Source organism: Oryx dammah, unplaced genomic scaffold (genome assembly GCF_014754425.2).
Source record: "Oryx dammah isolate SB20612 unplaced genomic scaffold, SCBI_Odam_1.1 HiC_scaffold_3, whole genome shotgun sequence".
In the NCBI taxonomy this organism is placed as follows: Eukaryota; Metazoa; Chordata; class Mammalia; order Artiodactyla; family Bovidae; genus Oryx; species Oryx dammah.
The window spans coordinates 92,452,489-92,471,137 of NW_024070187.1; the positions used below are offsets into that span (position 1 = coordinate 92,452,489).

At 40.7% G+C, this 18,649-nt stretch overlaps 1 protein-coding gene across 2 annotated transcripts in view; it reads left to right on the forward strand.

The window, feature by feature from the left end:
- The first annotated feature begins 358 nt into the window (after positions 1-358).
- The window catches only part of BMP2K (BMP2 inducible kinase), a 114,710-nt gene continuing 96,419 nt past the window's right edge, over positions 359-18,649 (forward strand). For both annotated transcript variants that reach the window (XM_040237171.1, XM_040237172.1), the window contains exon 1: positions 359-768. In XM_040237171.1, coding sequence (XP_040093105.1) covers positions 606-768 — 163 coding nt within the window. In that variant the 5' untranslated portion in view covers positions 359-605. The remainder of the gene's footprint in view (positions 769-18,649) is intronic.

Genomic DNA, 18,649 nt, shown 5'->3' on the forward strand with positions numbered 1-18,649 from the left:
ACAAGAGCCGGAACCGTCACTTCCGGCGGCGCAGGCAACGCGCCTGCGCGGGGCGCCTTGCCTCAGCGAGCGGTTGGCAGGGGCGCCGCGCCGCCAACGGCCGCGAGTGGCGGGCGGTGCAGGTTCGGCCGGGGCGGCGGCGGTGCGGTCCAGCGGGTGTGAGGCCTGAGTGGTCCAGCCCACTCCCCGGAGGGACCGGCCGCCCCGCCCCCTTGGCCCTCTCCCTCTCAGGCGCCCTCCTCCGGGGTCCGCGCTCCGGGCGCCTCGCGCGGCGGCGAGGGCGCCCGAGGCACTGGCGGAGGCGGCCGCGTCGCTCCCGCACTCGGGCCCGCCCCCTCGCGCCCCGCCCCGTCCCCGCCCTCCTCGCCGCCCTCTGCGGGAGCCCGGCAGCTGCAGCGGAGCCGCGGAGCGGGCGGCCGGGCCGGGGCAGTGCGCTCGGGGCGCGCGGAATGTGAGGCTCGGCGGGCCGCAGCGCGCACGGACACTCGGACAGGCGAGGGGCGGTGACCCCTCGCGGACGCCCCGGCCGCGCACGCCGGGCCGGGCGCTCGCCCTCTCGCTCGCCCTTAGGCGCGTCCCGCGCCCTCCAGCGCGCCGGCGGGACCATGAAGAAGTTCTCTCGAATGCCCAAGTCGGAGGGCGGCGGCGGCGGCGGCGGAGCGGCGGGTGGCGGGGCCGGCGGGGCCGGGGCCGGTAGCTCGTCCGTGGGGGTCCGGGTGTTCGCGGTCGGCCGCTACCAGGTCACCCTGGAGGAGTCGCTGGCCGAAGGTACGGGCGCCCGGGGAGGCTCGGGCAGGCAGGTGAGGGAGGGCTGGGGTGTGGCGGTAGCTTCTCCCGTTCTCTCCCGCTTCTTTCCGCGCCCTCGCGGCTCACTCTCCTGCTTCCTCGGCCAAGCCGGCGGGGGGCTCGCGCCTAAGTCGACTTTTCTCTCCGCCGGCAGCTCTGACCCGTGCACAGTTCTTTCAGCACGAGTTTGTCATTTTCACTCCCTCTTGAGGCTGGGAGATAAATAGGAAACGTCTTAGCGAGGGCTGCGGTGTCATGATTGAACCAGTGACTCATTAGAGGTTCAGATCGAGCTGGATTGGGTCTCCTGTCTCCCCGCTGTGGCTCAGTAGGCTGTCCTGCACTAGCCTCTCCACCCGCGGCGCAGGGCTCAGGACCCCGCAGCCTCGGGTGTTCCGCCTGGGTTTGCTCCTGCTCAGTCATCAGTTGAAAAACAATTTATTTCTGTGTGTGCGCGTGCTGGAGGTGATGCTTTGCCCCAGATTTCAGTCAGTGGGTTGCCATTGAGGGAGCCGGTAAACTTGAAGTCCGCTTTATTATTTAGAATCTTCTCTATGAGACCAGTCATATCCTTGCTGGACGTCTCTTTGATAGTACTTTAAAAGGCGGTAGGAAAGGTTAACTTTCACTTGAGAAGTTTTGTTTGGGAACCCTCATTATCTTTACCGGGTTATGTCAACAGTTGCAGGGCTGCTTACAAAAAAGTTTACTCTTTTTAAAAAAAGAAAAAGATCCTACACTTTAGTTTTGTGTATCGTGTATAATTGGCTTGTAGATAACTTGTTTTGTCACGTGTTTCACTGGCTTTTGAGTTTTTAATCGCAGAATGATACTACCAAAAAAATACTTCTCAAGAAATAATTTGTTGGTGTACTTAGTCCCTCACTTGTGTACGGCTCTTTGTGACCCCGTGAACAGTAGCCCACCAGACTCCTCTGTCCATGGGATTCTCCAGACAGGAATACTGGAGTGGGTTGCCATTTTCCTTCTTCAAATTTCTTGGTAAATGGCCCTTTTAAGTTCCAAGATTAAGAGAGAAGAAATCAAAGACAGTAGTTTTGGTTCTCTGAGAGCTAGTTGTTGATGTGGTTTGGAGACAGTAGACTGAGATTCCACTTGTGCTTTTTGAAATGCTGTAAACAATAGCAAATGAGTACAAGAGGAAAAATGAAGGTTATTGTCTATAAAATACTCTAAAGAGAAAGATTTGAATGGTTCAGAGATGGATGCATTGTTTGGCAAGCCATTGCCCCTAGTAATGAGCCTGGCTGAATCTTACAGAGGTGGGAGGAGGATCCTTAGCTTGTCAAATAATGAGTGTATGGTAATGGGTGTTGACAGACAGATTTACTACGCTGTGAAAGTTCCTATCGCATTATGTTACAGGAATTTCAAATGTTTTAGTTGTAGCTCAAGCTGTAGGTTTTCAGAAGACATGGCTGTTAACTCACATGCTGTACTTCTATCTTTTGAACTGCAGTAACTAATTCAAGTGTGACTTGAGTAATATTACACTCACTTCATTTCACTAAACCCCAGATGAGTCTTTTATTTAATAGAAGGAAATCATCAACATTTCATGAAAGTAGACTTTGGATTTGTAGCTTTTGCCACTGCTCCATGCATGTCCTGTGATTACTTCTGAGCAAGCTATTTTCAACAAAAAGTAATTTTGGAAAATGCAAATAAAAAAATTTCAAAAGGGGAGTGCTCAACCACACACAAAAAAATTTAAAAGAAAATTTTTTTCAGTCACTAATGTCACTGTTAATGTTCTGCTGCCTTTTGCCATAATTTGTCATTTCTTTTGGAAAAATCTGCAGTCAAGTGTTAGGAGGGAGCAAGCATTGAACAAACTCTTTGGAAAGAGGGCACTACTCCCACCCCCCACCCCAACCCCGCCCCCAACACCCCAGCTCCTGGACCTAGGCTTTTGGCCTTCCGTGGAGGGAAGGCTGAGTCCTTGGTCTTGTTCCCTTATGTATTTCTTCTCTTCCCAGCACACGCACAACTGAAATTACCTATATTCGGTTTACTCTTTGATTCTGACGATATAGTGTCATTTCATATGCTTCATATTCTCTCTTCTTTCCAAATATGCCACAGTGTAGATGTTTAAGTACAAATGCGGTTTACATTCAAGAATGATCATTCCTTTAATTTACAGATACATTTGCCCAGTTGTAAGATTATGGCAAGTGCTTTTGAAAAGGCGTTAGCGTTTAGAGCACCTGAATTGGGGAGAGGTTTACCATTGAATGGGAAAAAGGTAGAAGCAAAGATAGCAAAAAACAAGCTTAGTAGGTTTTACATTTTTGTTTTGTGTCAGTGTTGTTTAAATGGAGCGAGGACTCTGGATGCTGTGTCCTGAGTGTTTTGCCCTGCTGTTGCTCGGAATGACTTCTGCAGTGTCTTTGAGTCTTCAGTCAGCCTGGTGGGAGTGCTACCTGTCTCCCTCCCTATGTACATATTTCATTCTCATTATTCATAGAACTTATGTTCTTTAAAGTTGTCGTCAACAGTGATTTAGCAAATATGGAGTCATTGTGCCTAGGGTAAATACAGTGTTAGGGTACCGCAAGTCTCTGCTCACGTTTTTGCCAGACAATATAAACCTTGTTTTATGTGCGTTTCTGTTTAAAGACACCTTGTTTAGTACGTATATTGTTCGTTCACTCATTAACATTGAATTCATGGCCAACAGTACCGTTCAGTTCAGTTGCTCAGTCGTGTCCGACTCTTTGCGACCCCATGAACTGCAGCACACCAGGCCTCCCTGTCCATCATCACCAACTCCCGGAGTCCACCCAAACCCATGTCCATTGAGTTGATGATGCCATCCAACCATCTTATCCTCTGTCATCCCCTTCTCCTCCTGCCCTCAATCTTTCCCAGCATCAGGGTCTTTTCCAATGAGTCCGCTCTTCACATCAGGTGGCCAAAGTATTGGAGTTTCAGCTTCAGCATCAGTCCTTCCAATGAACACCCAGGACTGATCTCCTTTAGAATGGACTGGTTGGATCTCCTTGCAGTACAGAGGACTCTCAAAGAGTCTTCTCCAACATCACAGTTCAAAAGCATCAATTCTTCTGCACTCAGCTTTCTTTATAGTCCAACTCTCACATCTATACATGACTACTGGAAAAACCATAGCCTTGACTAGATGGACCTTTGTTAACAAAGTAATGTCTCTGCTTTTTAATATGCTATCTAGGTTGGTCATAACTTTCCTTCCAAGGAGTAAGTGTCTTTTAATTTCATGGCTGCAATCACCATCTGCAGTGATTTTGGAGCCCGGAAAAATAAAGTCTGACGCTGTTTCCACTGTTTCCCCATCTGTCTGCCGTGAAGTGATGGGACTGGATGCCATGGTCTTAGTTTTCTGAATGTTGAGCTTTAAGCCAACTTTTTCACTCTCCTCTTTCACTTTCATCAAGAGGCCGTTAGTTCTTCTTCACTTTCTGCCATAAGGGTGGTGTCATCTGCATATCTGAGGTGATTGATATTTCTCCCAGCAATCTTGATTCCAGCTTGTGCTTCCTCCAGCCCAGCATTTCTCATGATGTACTGTGTATAAGTTAAATAAGCAGGGTGACAGTACTGTAGCTCGTGCCTAAATGAAGCTTAGCAAACACACAGATTTTCTCTGTGAGGGTCATCATAGCCTTCTTGCTCTAAGGAATGCTAGGTGGACAACATTTTGGCACTATGCTTGAGGGCTGTTTTAAACAACAGAATCGTCAGTAAAAAAACACAAAAATGAGAAAAACATGACACTGTATAGACCTTGAAAAGGGCCCTTGCTTTCAGTTTGAGAGCTGAAAGAAGGCAGAGTAATACCTCGTTGATGCCAGCTGGCCTGCTCAAAATTTTCGCCACTGTGCAGTCTGCAAATGACTATGAAAGTGCCATTGTTTTGATTTTGGGATATTGTATTGATTTCAGGGATACAAATAAATTTTGGCAAGTAAGTTTACACATATGAACTCAAATAATGAAGATCAGCTGTGTGTGAATATACACATGCACATATATGTTTTATATGGTCTATATAATTTTAAAACCCTAGATTCTTAGGGGTATACTTATGTTGTGTGTTGGTGTAGTTTCCTTTCTGAAATGTTATATACTTCATATCGTAATCTTTTTCTAGTTAAGAATATGTGTGTTGGAAAATGCTGAGAACGTGCACCTTTTTAGTTCTCGCTAAAAGTCGAAACAACTGATATGACAGGCATTTTCATGATTTTCCTCAAAAAACAGTTTTGTTTAGTTTCAGGAATGCAAGTTCAGTTTTAGGTTAGGCCGTAGAAATGAGCTAGATCCATATGTAAATTTTAGCTTGAAACAGTATCAAATTGTCAAGCACATATAATTCAATGTCACCTTCCAAGTTTTTACTAAAACATAGGACCACTTTTGGATAACATGACTTCACTCTAGTCAGAAGAATTTAATGTAGATTGATAATGGGAAGAGTGGGTTCTTCAGTAGGGGACTTTTCCCCTTAAATGGGGAGCAGTGTAGAGGGCAGGACACCATTCATAATTTGTTGACATAATCTAATCATGAGGTTATGGGGCTGGATAGGAACGATATTTTGAATATAATTGGGTGCATAGGACTTTCTGACATGGTCATGGTGGGAGGCAGGGGTTGTTGGCACTGTCAGTAATTGGAGGCCAGGAATTTACTACAGATTTCTGTAAAAGTAGCTTGGTAACTCTAGTTAACTGCTGCAAGTAGGGTGAATTTAGCTTAGGTGCCAGTTAATTCTCATTGTTAATTTAACAGAAAGGTAGTAAAGTACTTATGATTTTGCAGTATAAATCAGTAAGAAAAATTATGTATTTAAGCATGATGTTTCATGCAGGAATTATCTGTAGCTACCCAGTAACATGTAAGTTGAAGTTCCTAAGAGAGACAGCAGAAGGGGAGGAGTTAATAAAGATATCAACAACTGTTCCTATTCCCTAACTATTTATGAAATGCCTTCTTTAAAAAAATGCCAAGCTCTGTACTAAGAGAACAAAACCTTTCTTTGGCTTTATGGAACTTACAGTCTAGTGTAGATGATAAGATCAGTCAGGTTAATGTAGTTAGCAGTTTAGATAATTGTTGTGACAAGAAAGCATAGGGTTTTATGAGCAGATAACTGATTCAGTTTATATTGGTGGATTAGGAAGCCCCCTCCCCCGCTATTTTTGACATTTTAGCAGAAATCTGAAGTATGAGGAGAGTTAAGTAAAGGCAGAGGTGTGAAGGCGGAGTATGTCATGAAGAGAGAAATTCCTCTGTAGGAAAGTTTCAGAAACTGAAGTAAGTCCAGAGCCATCGACCGTAGTGAATAAATCATGTGAAAGAAGAACCAGGATGGTTTTGGAGCGGTGACTAGGATCTAGGTCTTTGTATGGCACGTTGGGCATTTAGATTTTTATCTGAAAAGGCGGTGGGAAGCTAGTGAAGGATTTAAATTTGGGCCATGACATGCTCTGATTTGTGTTTTCGTAAGCTCGTGGTGTTTGCTCTGTGGTGACTGTTTGAGAGGTATACAAATTAGATGATTAGTTAAGAGGGTGGCAGTGGGGATGGAGCCTAATGTTACTAATGCTTGACTGGGAGGACCTGGTGTGGATTACGTGGAGGTGGGTGTTGTAGGAAGTATGAAGAATAACTTGGTTATGCACCTCTTGGATGGAGTTGCTTTTATTGAGGTGGGAAGAGTAGAGAAGGAACAGAATTTGGGGGTTGGGTGTGGAGATTGGAAGAACATCCAGTACTTCCAGACATGTTTAGTTGAGAAATCTGGGAGGAAATACTTGTCAGGTGGGATGCTGAGTATATATGGTCTGGTACTCAGCAAAGGTGTTTGGGCTTAGAGACAGGTACTTGTGATTAGTGAGCATTTATTTGACTGTTATTTTAAGCCCTGGGAGAGGATGGGTGAAGGAGAGCGTGTAGAATGAGAAGGGCAAGGCTCTCATGAAGGACTCCTGTGGAACATTGGTTTCAGACATTAGAGTTTATTAGAATCATTTATTTGGAGAGCTTGGTAAACCACAGATTGCTGAGCCTGACATCCAGAGTTTGATTTTGTATGGTTGGACAGAGTCTGTAATTTTCATTTCTACCAACTTGCTCATCAGTGCAGATACTGCTGGTCCAGGAAGCATGCCTTGAGATTTAAGAGTAGGCAGAGACTGAGAAGACTAAAAAGGAGCTGCCAGAGGCAGAGGAATACAGGAGAATCTGATGCCTTGAAACTGAGGAGTGAAGGGAGGGAGGGAACAGTTGTGTTGCTGAGAAGTCATCTTGGTTACATTTTTTCGGTCAGGCATTCGTGATTATAATGGGCTTCCCTGGTGGCTCAGGTAGAGAATCCTCCTGCCAGTTCAGGAGACAAGGGTTCAATCCCTGCGTTGGGAAGATCCAAGATGCCCTGGAGGAGTAAATGGCAACCCACTCCAATATTCTTGCCTGGGAAATCCCATGGACAGGCTGGCAGGCTACGGTCCATGGTGTTGCAAAAGAGTTAGCGACTAAACAACAAGTTCATGATTGTGTGTGCTCAGTCATTCACCTGCCTTACGAAACTTAGCTGTGATTATTTTCTGGTAATGCTCTTTGCTCCCACCACAGTGTGCTTCTCGCCTCCTGGTTCCGGGGTTGAATCTCCTGCTTGCCTTTCACTCTGCCTCTCTAACCTTAGCTTCCTAACTGCTGGCTCTGATCACTCCCTTCTTCCTGTGGACATTTGTAGCTGTTTGCTTTTTCTTCTCTTATCACATTTAATCTCTTGTCTTGAGATACAATTATGTAAGCACTTGGAAACCGGTGATTAATTATTGTTCCTGTCTCAACGCCCCTAGCAGATAGTGAAATTCTCGAGGCAGAAGGACACTCCATTAATTGCTTTCTGTGTCACAAAGATTGCCTCACCATAGGCATTCAAACACTTTTCAAAGGAAATGATTTTTGACTTTTTTTGGGAAACCAGAATTGTTCAGTAGAATTTAGGACCTAATTTGCAAATTAAGAAGTACCAGTGGAGGACTCTTTAGTTCTTGTCCCCTCAGAGGTCTTCTGCTTAGTCCTGGGGACCCTGAATTTTCTACTTTTGGTGAAGACACATTTGCAAATTGGCATTTCATTTAGCTTCCTTGAAACAGCAAAGAATAATGTGGATGCCCCCTTAAATCACCTTTCTCTGTTGACATTGTATTTTTCTTTATGTAGCAAAAGTGGCCGAGTTAAAAAAACAGAAAAGCATTTTTACATGCCATTGTGAAATTGTTTTATATTCTGCAGTTGATTTTGACAGTCTTTTTTTTTTTTTTTGATGGAGAATATTTTGAGGACAGATTCTTATTTATTTATCTCTGTATCTTTAGTTCTGTGCAGTAATTTTCAGTTGATGTTGAAATAAACTGTCAGGAAACGTTTGCTTTTCTGTAACACGTAGCCTATACCTAGTATGAAAATCCATAGATAATGTGTGATATTGACAAGAGAATTTGTGACAGTACCTAACTGTATGCCAAATCTCTCAATAAATATGGATTAATTTCCGGTTCAGATTTAGTTGTAAGCTTTCAGTGAGATTTGATTCTGGCATTGTAGTAACTTGCTTTTAGATTAGGTGGTACATTTGTCCTGAAGTAAGTGTCACATGTTTGTAAAAATACCAAATCATTTTGATCAGATAGTTATTATATGGCATTCAGCCACATATAATTTGTATGTTCCTGTTAGCTATATGGAATTTTGACCTTGATAGCAGCATGCGTTTTCACAATAATGTGAAAGTAATTTGCAGCAAAGGGTATTACATAGAATCTTGTTGACACATGCTTCTGTGTTGGGTTATGTTATCATTGTAGGGACAGCTCCTAGGATGTAATTTTGATCACTGATATATTTTCTTTAGATGTGGCAGTTTATTCAAGGACAAGATACTAACGCTAAATTTCCCGTACTTCAACAATATGTAGTGGAAATTGTACATTTGGCTCCAGTGCGTGTGAGCTCAGTTGCTGTCATGTCTTTTGAGACCCCATGAACTGTAGCCCGCAAGGCTTCTCTGTCCATGGGATTCCTAGGCAAGAAAGTGGAGTGGGTTACCATTTTCTTTTCCGGGGAGCTTCCCAGCTCAGGGACCAAACCCATATCTCTTACATTGGCAGGTGGATTTTTTTACCATTGAGCCACCTGGGAGGCCCATTTATCTCCAGTAAAGGTGCTAAATTGCACTGATATGTCAGATTTCTGTGATTTTAGCTGTAGTCAACTTTGTGGGGTTAGTACTGACATTTTCATGTTGAGCAAATTGGAAAGGTTGTCTTCGGTTATTTTAAAAATAATGGGAATAAATTAATACTTGTTAGTATCTTTACACTATGGAGTTCGCAAGAGGGAAAAATAGAAAATTGGTGTTAGAAGTATTAAGTAACATATTAGAAGGTAGAATTGATGTCTGTCCTTACATTGATTCCTGATCTTCTTTGGTATTCTTTACTGATCTTGTGTATTATCTGGGGTTCTCTTTCTTCCCTTCTCTCCTTTTTTTTTTTTCTTTTGTTGTCAAAACTCAAAGTAGAACATACATACTTATTAGAACACATTTGATAGCTATCAAATGATTAAAGCCTTGATCTGGAATTCTGAAACTAAGAGGCAGTTTCAAAGCTGCACGAGGTTTCATCTGCAAAGGCTTGAGGCTGCTCATTCCTTGATTTTTATCCTGCATCCATCTGGTGAGCCATTTATGTACCCACAAGCCACTATTTTTAGGGGACTCGGTTGGGACGTTGAGTGGTTAATGACTGAGCTGTTTTAAATAGTTGGGTGCTTAGTTAATTTGGAGATTCTCAGTCTGTATGTATCATGTTTACAGTTGAGATCAGTCAGCACATTTCTGCTAAGTTTCAAGACTTAGGAAAGTGGTTGTCAGGCCTTTTACAGAGGGCCTTTTTAATGGAATTTTGGATTTGTCCTAGAATTCCAGTAACCTTGAGGGCATAGTTTGGGATGTAACCTTTAGAGAGGCACTTTGCAATGGATATTGTTTTAAAATGTGAAATATTTGTTGCTACTAGTTTTCCTGTTTTAAATTTAATTAAATTTTGAAATGGTGCCTTCTTGGAGGCAACTATTAAAAAAAAAAAGGTGAAACTTGGAAGTTAGATCATTTGCTAATCCCATTTAATACCACTAACTCACATTGTGACATTTTGACCTCAGTTTCCTCAAGGAAAAAAATGAAGTGGGTTAAGATAAATCTGTAACATTTTTTTCTGTTTCGATTTTTGCTGATTCTACCTATGTACCAGAATCTTACTGCTCCTGCCGATAAGAGAGGAGCATGGGAAAGGAGGGCTAATGATGAGCAGTTTTAGGATTGAGACCGTAATGAAAGGATTGTGCGTGGTTATCATACATTTGTGTTCTTTGGCAAACTTCAGTATAGGGTAGCGATTTATTTATTACATGGTATAAAGCTATTTCTTAAGCGTTGGAAAGAGTCTTTTATAAGAAGTTACCTTGTGTATTAATTAGCCTCAAGGTAGAGGACTGATGCTCGGGTGACCAGCATGGCATTTCAGAGCCCAGTTCAAGGCCTGAGGCACCTTAGTTGCTGCTTTAGTCATTTTAATTTATCTCCAAGTGAGTCGTTTATATGTTTTTTGAAGGGTATCTGAAAGTAAAGAAACTCGTTTTACAAATGTTTGCTTACAAAGAATATATGAGGAAGGGTTATAGTAATATTTTCTCTGAGCAAGTTTATGGCCAGAAAGTTTAACTGTTATGTGTGAAGAACTCGTTACTTTTTGTTTCCATTGCTGTCAGCTCTAGTTTGGGTCCCTAATACTTCTTAAAGAATACATTCTCCTGTGGGCTGTTCCTCCCCTTTTAGGCTCTTTCCTCATCAAAGCGACTCTTGTCTTCCTTCTAACTGTTCTGGAAGTGGGCTTCTGGTTTTGTCACCCTCTTATTTGCTTAAGCAAGTAAAGTGCAGACTCAGTGCTCTGGGATTCAAGGTCCTCTGCAACGTGACTCCAAACCCCTTTCCACCTTCATCTCTCACTCCTCCCCTGGGTGTATGTCACGGCTGCACATGTGTTTCTGTCTCCTACGCTTCTTTCATGCTTTATCATTCCCGGTTTTCAGATACCTGCCTCTCCAGGTCTGTTGAAATGGGATCTTGCTGGACTCATTTAATATACAGTTAATTAATTGCAATCTTTATTTTTCCATGAAGCCCTATGTGCAACCAAATGAGTGCAGTTATGTCTTCCTTTGATGCCTTGTGTAGCAACTGTTTCTCATGTTGCACTTATTTTACATGGCTTTGTTCTATTCCAAGAAAATGGCTGATAAAAAGTTTCCTCTACTGCAAGATTTTTTAATCCTTTTTAGCTCCTTTAAAACTTGGCTTATATTCATCATTTATCTCTTGCAGTGCTATACTTGTGATACATGTAAGAGATTGAGGTTTTGAACTGAAAACAGTCCGAAGGCCTGTACAAATTTACTGTTAAACAGTTGGATAGCAAACTAGACTTGACGTATCCTGTTGTTCAGTTGATGTTTAGGAACAGATTGGCCCTATTTTTCAAGTTATGTCCCTTTATAAAAATTAAAATAAGTAGATGCATTTATAATAATGTAGGTACAATATTGTCTAGATAGATGAAAAAACACAACCAGATTAATTTTTGAATTTCTAGCCTGTTTTACTTCCGTTATGATTACACAAATAGTGCATCTTTGTTTTGTGGGTACTGCGTTGCTCTTATGAGGTATGACTCTCAGAAATACTCTAGCGTAAAATCCCCTGACCCATGTCATCTTTAAGAAAGCCACGACTGTGGGACAGAGAGTGAGCTGAAGAGGCCTAGTGTATGTGCTCTGAGTAACGAACCTTAAGGAAGTATCAGTGTTGGAAATGATCAGATGGCTAAGGCTTTCTCTTCAGTGACTGATGGTACCAAGGTTTACAGTGACAGCTGGAATCTAAGAGAAGGAGAGATTAGCAAGAGGGGCATCTCCTTAATGCTCTGCTTGAAGGAACATATGATTATTTCTTTGAAGGACCTCTCTAGTTAGTCTGTGATATTGGAGGTGCTCATTTTCTACCAGAGAAGCTTTGAATTTTTGTTGATTGGGAAATTTGTAAGCCTTAGCATAACAGATCAGAGGGTAGCAAACGAAGTCTTTATGCAGTTTTCTTAGTAACTCATCATTACCACCCTTAGCATTCTTGTATTTCTTTTTTGGTTTTCTGAAAGAGAGGTTTCTAACACCCTCCTTCCCTTGCCTAATTGCTATATTTACTTGTTTTCCTTAGATTGTGTGTGTGTGTGTGTGTATGTGTGTGTGGCTGAGCCATTGTTTGAACTGATGGGGATTTTTACATACTTAACTATTGTCTTTTGAATGAGGTGGTCAGTGGTTAGTCTAAATTTTGATATTCATTCTGGAATCATTAAGATATTAGCACTTACAATACAGTAAACTGTTTTACTTAATGCATGTTGTCAGGACTATTTTTCTAGAGAGTAGGATTATGCATCACTGACCATGACCCACTTTTTCATTCTCTTTTCTGCATAACAGACTCTCTCCTTCTGAATAGTAATGGTGTGCCTATTCTTTGTGTAACAGCAACAAAAAATATTCCACTGACTCATGATCAGTAGGACATGGATTTTGAGTTATTTTTCCAGAAGTAGGATGAGTATGTGTTCAGCTGTGCTTAGGCTTTTAATGGTCTGTTTTGTGATCAATGAGAGAAGTTGGTAAAACAGTTAACTAGTGCTGTAGTGCAGAAATGTAGACCTGAAAAAGAGGATTTTGTTTTCCAACTAGCCTAGTTCAAATCCTGGTGAATAGTTAACCAGACTGTTAAATCTTTGTTCATTTTTTATCTTTTAATAAAATATTATTTATAAAATTTTAAGGATCTCAATTCAAATTGATAGTTATATGTATGTATTTAAAATCCAGTGAACTAGCTGTTACAGCTTTGTTTTTCAGCTCACTGAAGTGGGGACTTGAGAAATGTTGCAAATCCATGGATTGAAAGAAAGCATGTGTTTGTGTATGGCATTTTGCCCATAGTATCATGTTAGAAGTGAGTTTGCAAGGTGCTGTATGAATCCATCTTATTCAGAGTTGGATGTAACTATTTTGATGGCCCATAAATTTCTAGCATGAGAAACTCCTGTTTACAGAGTTAAGGTTCAAGTTGGTCCTCACTGTAAAATAGTAGCTATCTTAATAAAGGTTACAAGTATTTTAAAAGGTTACGGTGGGCCATTATGGATATTCTGAGGTCAATTCTGTTGAGTTTTGCTTTTTTGGAAGACTAAATATAGGGATGGAGTGGTGGGTGGTGTACAAGAATCTGCATGAAGGCAAAGGCCTTGTCAGCTTCCTTCAGAGAATATCCCCAGTGGTCTATTAATTGGAGTTGGTGGTGCTGGACTGACAGTCTATCTTTTAAAATGCTAGAGCCTCATTAAATCTCCTGTAATTGCAGCAATTATCCAATTTTAGTTCCCTTATTTAACTATGAGAAAATAGATTAAGGGATGAGCCCTCAAAATCACACTGTTAGTGTTGGTTGTGGAGGGCAGAATTCAGGTCTCAGTACTTAGCACTCTTTCCACTGCATGTGGGCTCTAATTGGCACTTGTACACATTCAAATTTTGGCCTTTGGTTGGAGTGGGACTTTGAGCAGACTTAAGGGATCAGAGGACTTTTAATATTTTGGAGGCAGCTGGAGTATTAATGGGTACCTGAGGAGTCTGAGGTGGAAGGAGGTATTCCCAAACATGTTTGAGTTAAAGTTTTTTCACTTTGCTCTTTGCTGAGGCCATGAAAGCATTTGTTGCAGTTGTTTAAGGTGTCAGAATTAACATTAAAAGGTTTAGAATTATACCTTCCCCCAAATTAGTCTTATCTCAGTTTAGAAAGATTCAGCTCTGAGTGAAATAATGTGTTTGTGAACTGTAAAGTAAGATAAAATCACATTACTTTAGCGTCTTCTTGTGAATCTAGCTTAGCAATATCTGGAACCTCCTGGTAGGGAGGAAAGAAAGTGAAAAGAAGAGAAACAGATGAATTCTTACCCCCTACTTCCTTCTGTTCCTAGTTCAAGGTTATGGGAACTTTAAAGCTTAGAGTCTAATGTGCTATAATATCAAATCCCCTTTTACATTTCATTTAACCAGTTTGTGCTACATTTATTCAAAATAAAAAGAAAAGACACGGGATCTTTCAAATTTTTATCTTTAGATCATAGCATGTATACATTTGTCTTAAACCTGAAAGTACTACACTTCTGAGTCTTTGCAGGAAATAAGATCATGTGACATCATACGAATTTTCTTAAAAATGACATGACATTACTTCTCTGATATATGTGGCATATTTTTATACACATGCGAGTGAAAAGTTAGAATGGAATGGTCCTTGATCTATGTGTTAAAAATATTAAAAGAAAATTTCTTAATATTTTTTATTAAACTATGGGACTTCCCTGGTGGCTCAGATGGTAAAGTGTCTGTCTACAATGTGGGAGACCCGGGTTCGATCCCTGGGTCAGGAAGATCCCCTGGAGAAGGCAACGGCGACCCACTCCAGTATTCTTGCCTGGAAAATCCCATGGACGGAGGAGCCTGGTAGGCTGCAGTCCATGGGGTCACTAAGAGTCGGACACGACTGAGCGACTTCACTTTCACTTTCATGGGACTGTCACCATCATTATCAAGAAACATTTATTTAGTGTTTGTATTTTTTTAAGTAGAGTTTTTTTTTTGTTTAAATTGAAATAGAGTTGACATATAACGTTATATTAGTTTCAAATATACAACATGAGTCCACATTTGTATACATTGTGAAATGATCACCATGATAAGTCTGTCCATCACCACACATAGTTACAAACTTGTTCCCCTCTGATGAGACCTCTTAAGATCTATTCTCTTGGCAACTTTCAGATATACATACAGGATTATTAACTATTGTCACATGCTGTACATTACATTCCCAGCACTTAGAGCCTTTTTAAAGCCAAAATACAACCATGCCCATCCTCCGTCTACCTCTGATATGGGTGTCTCCTTTACTTCCAACTTTAGTCTCTCCCCCCAGCCCCGTTTCTACTTGTGCCTTATTACTTATTCTGTCTATTCAACATATCAGCCTGTTTCTCTCATTTTAAAAGACAAAACAAAAGTAAAGGTTTCTCACGGTCTTTTGTGTGTCTTTCCTCCATCACTGACTTCTGAAAGAACAGGCTTCAGTAATGGTTCTCAAAGTGGTGTTTGTGGGCTCCAGGGGGATGGGTCCTCAGAACCTTTTGATGGGGGTCTATCAGGTCAGAATTATTTTCATAATACTTTTAAGACATAATTGCCTTTTACACTTTATTGGCATTTTCATTGACAGTTTGAAAGCAATGCTAGTTAAAACCGCTTTAACACGAATCTACACGGTTGGCCCCAAAATGAATTAGTCGTTGTGTTCTTCGCTGTCACATGCGCTCAGTTTTGTTTTGTTTTTTTAAAGCCACTTTCTCTTAATTTCTTTGGTGCAGCTGTAAAAAGTCTTTTCTTAATCTTAAAAGTACGTGTCTTTTTTTTTTTCCTTCTGATTGTGGTAAAATATACATAAAATTTACTGTTTTAACTATTTTTAAGTTGATAGTTCAGTGGCATTCACATTGTTAGGCCATCATCACCACTATCCATTTCCAGAACTTCTTCATCTTCCCAAATTGAAACTTTGTATCCATGAAGCACTAACTCCACATTTTCCTTTTCCCCAGTCCCAGTAACCACTGTTCTACTTACTGACCCTATGAATCTGACTATTCTAAGTACCTCATATAACTGGAATCATACAAGAATTGCCCTTTCTTCATTGGCTTGTTTGACTTACCATAACATTTTCGAGGTTCATCCGTGTTGTAGCATGTATCAGAATTTAAGTCTGAGTAATCCATGAATGGAATGTCACATTTTGTTTAGTCACCATCAGTGGACACAGTTTGGTCATTTCCCCCTTCTGACTATTGTGAGTAACGCTGCTATGAATATAAGTGTATAAATATCTACTCAAGCCCATGCTTTCATTTCTTTTTGGTATGGACCCAGAGACAGAATTGCTGCCTTATGTATGAATGAGTCTGTGTTTAATTTTTTGAGGAAATGTCATCCTGTTTTCCATAGTGGCCAGCTGTATCATTTTAAGTTCTCATGTCCTCACCAACACCTGCTGTTTTCTGTTTTTTTCTTTTTAAAATTTTATAATGACCATCCAAGATGGGTGTGAAGTGGTGTATCATTGTGGTTTTGATTTGCATTTTACCAAAGATAAGTGGTGTTGAACATCTTTTCATGTGCTTATTATTGGCCATTCATAAGTTCACATCTTTTTAATATGTGAAGAAATGGAAAGTATACATAAAGCACTTGCTGCATGGTGAAGTTTATGGTGGTATAATTGAGGAAGAGCACTTAGGTGATGCAGTTGTGTGCTGAACCTGCTGCTTTTTTCGTGGAACACTTATTTTTCTTTGAAAGTGATTGACAAACTATGGTTATTCATTTAGATCTGGATATTTGGCTCACATTTTCTCAAAAAATGAAGTGAGACTGTCACTTCAAGGAATACAAGTGTTGTTAATGACAGAATTTGATTTTTCAAAAGAAAGTTAGAATTTTGGACAACTTGTATCTGCCTCTGTGAACTTGATAGCTTCCTACCGCCTAAAGGCTTTTCTCAGGAGATAGGTGATAATGTTTACAAATACAATTTTTAAAAAGGGTAACAGAATTTCTTAAACTCGGTGAACTGTTATTTTCCTAATACATGATGTTACTAATATAAGATTGACCATTGGATTTCAATGTAAGCGTGCAAAAAATTCAGTGATGTGTTTTGAGATTGCATATTGCAGTGACTTTTAAGAAGTGAGTAATTGTTATGTTTTGCTATGATAGCAGAGAAGAATATCCATAGGTATGTGAAAGGACTATTAAAATAATCTTTTATCTTTACTTCATTACAGCCTTATGAACAGGAGTTGTGATGAGGTGTCTGAGGGACTGGTGACAGCAGGGACGTTTGAAAGGAATAGCTTTGGACTCGAATAGCTGGTTCTCTTTAGAATGTGTGCATGCACGTTCAGTTGTGTCTGACTTTTTGCGACCTCATGGACTGTAGCCCACCAGGCTCCTCTGTCCACAGAATTTTCCAGACAAGAATACGGGAGTGGGTTGCCATTTTCTTCTTCAGGGGATCTTCCCAACCCAGGGACGGAACCAGAGAACCAGCATCTCTTGCACTTCCCACATTGGCAGGCGGATTCTTTACCAGCTGAGCCACCAGGGAAGCCTGGTTCACATTAAGTGTATTAATTTTTTAAAAGTAATTTTGAGGAGTCGTATTCTCTAATATACTGCTTCTCAGACTCTTAATAAGTATATGAATCACTTGGGGATTTGTTAAAAAGTAGCTTCTGACTCAGAGCACCTGGGGTAGGGCCTGGGGTTCTACATTACCAGCACTCTCTTAAGTGATGCCAGTGCTGCTGTTTCCACAGGTCACATTCTTCTTTAGCCAGTCTCCTAGGGGAGGGAGAGAGAAAAAAATACCCTCTGAAGTGATCAAAGCAGTTCATGATGAATATCTGTTTTATTAGTGGCCTTAGATTGATCATTAGGAGACAACAGGACTAATGCCGGGATTCTTAAGTTTTACCTGGGGTGCTGTTGGACAGGTTTCTGGACATAAATCCCAGAGATTTAATCTTCGGTTTAGAGATCTTTTGGGAAAACATCAAGTTTAATGAGCACTCCATATAATTCTGTTGATTGACATTACTCAAAACTGCCTGTTAACTTGGGGTTGAGCATATTGATAGTACTGAGCATTCCTTTCCAAGAGCATAGCATCTCTATTTTATTGAAGTCATATGTGTGAGAATTACTAGAAACCTTGTTAGATTTTATTTGAAAGAAACAAAGGATAAGGGGAGATAGTACTTGTTGGGTGCCTGTGGGAAAGTTGCCTAGACTGTTTGAAAGGCTGATCTTTATTACGCAGGTCCTTTAAGGTCAAGGGGGACAGTGCATTAATTCATTTATAGTTTATGGGAAAAATTTTTAGAACTACTGTTAGTATATATAGAACCTCACCATGGAAGGAGATAACTGGTTTTACTTCTTTCCTCAGCTTTCTTTCTATTGCATTTCTATAAATTATTTCACTTTGAAAAGAATTTGTTCTTAGAAAAGCTGTGATCATATCCTTTCAAAGGTGTGACTTTCTGACAGTAGTCTCTGAACAGATTACTTCAGGTGGGAATATTTTTAGGAAAGTTCCAGTGGGTATCTGAAATCTCTTCCCCGAGAGTTTTACTTTAGTCATTGTTAACCAGAAGTACACATTATTATGCTCTTTCGGATAAAGTATGTTCGAATATAAACCTACATGTCTTAAAGATCCACAATCTGTATGAGAAAACTAAAGTCTTGGTATCAGTGCTTTTAAGACAAAGCTTGTTTTAATTTTTTAATAGTACTTGTTCTGAATGAAATTTGAAATATCTTTTTATAGACCATTGTAACAGATAAAAATACCAATGATAAACATTATAACGTTATTGCATATTGACATATTTTGATAGAGACTTCTAATTATATATAGAACTTTCTTCTACATTGCCAAATTTAATGTATTCACCAGTTCTTAAGTAGACATGGCAACAGAACTATGTCCATTTTTAAAGAGAAGGTATGTGAGGCTAACAAAGGTCAGGTACCCTTAGAAGCCAGTTCAGACAGTGTAAGG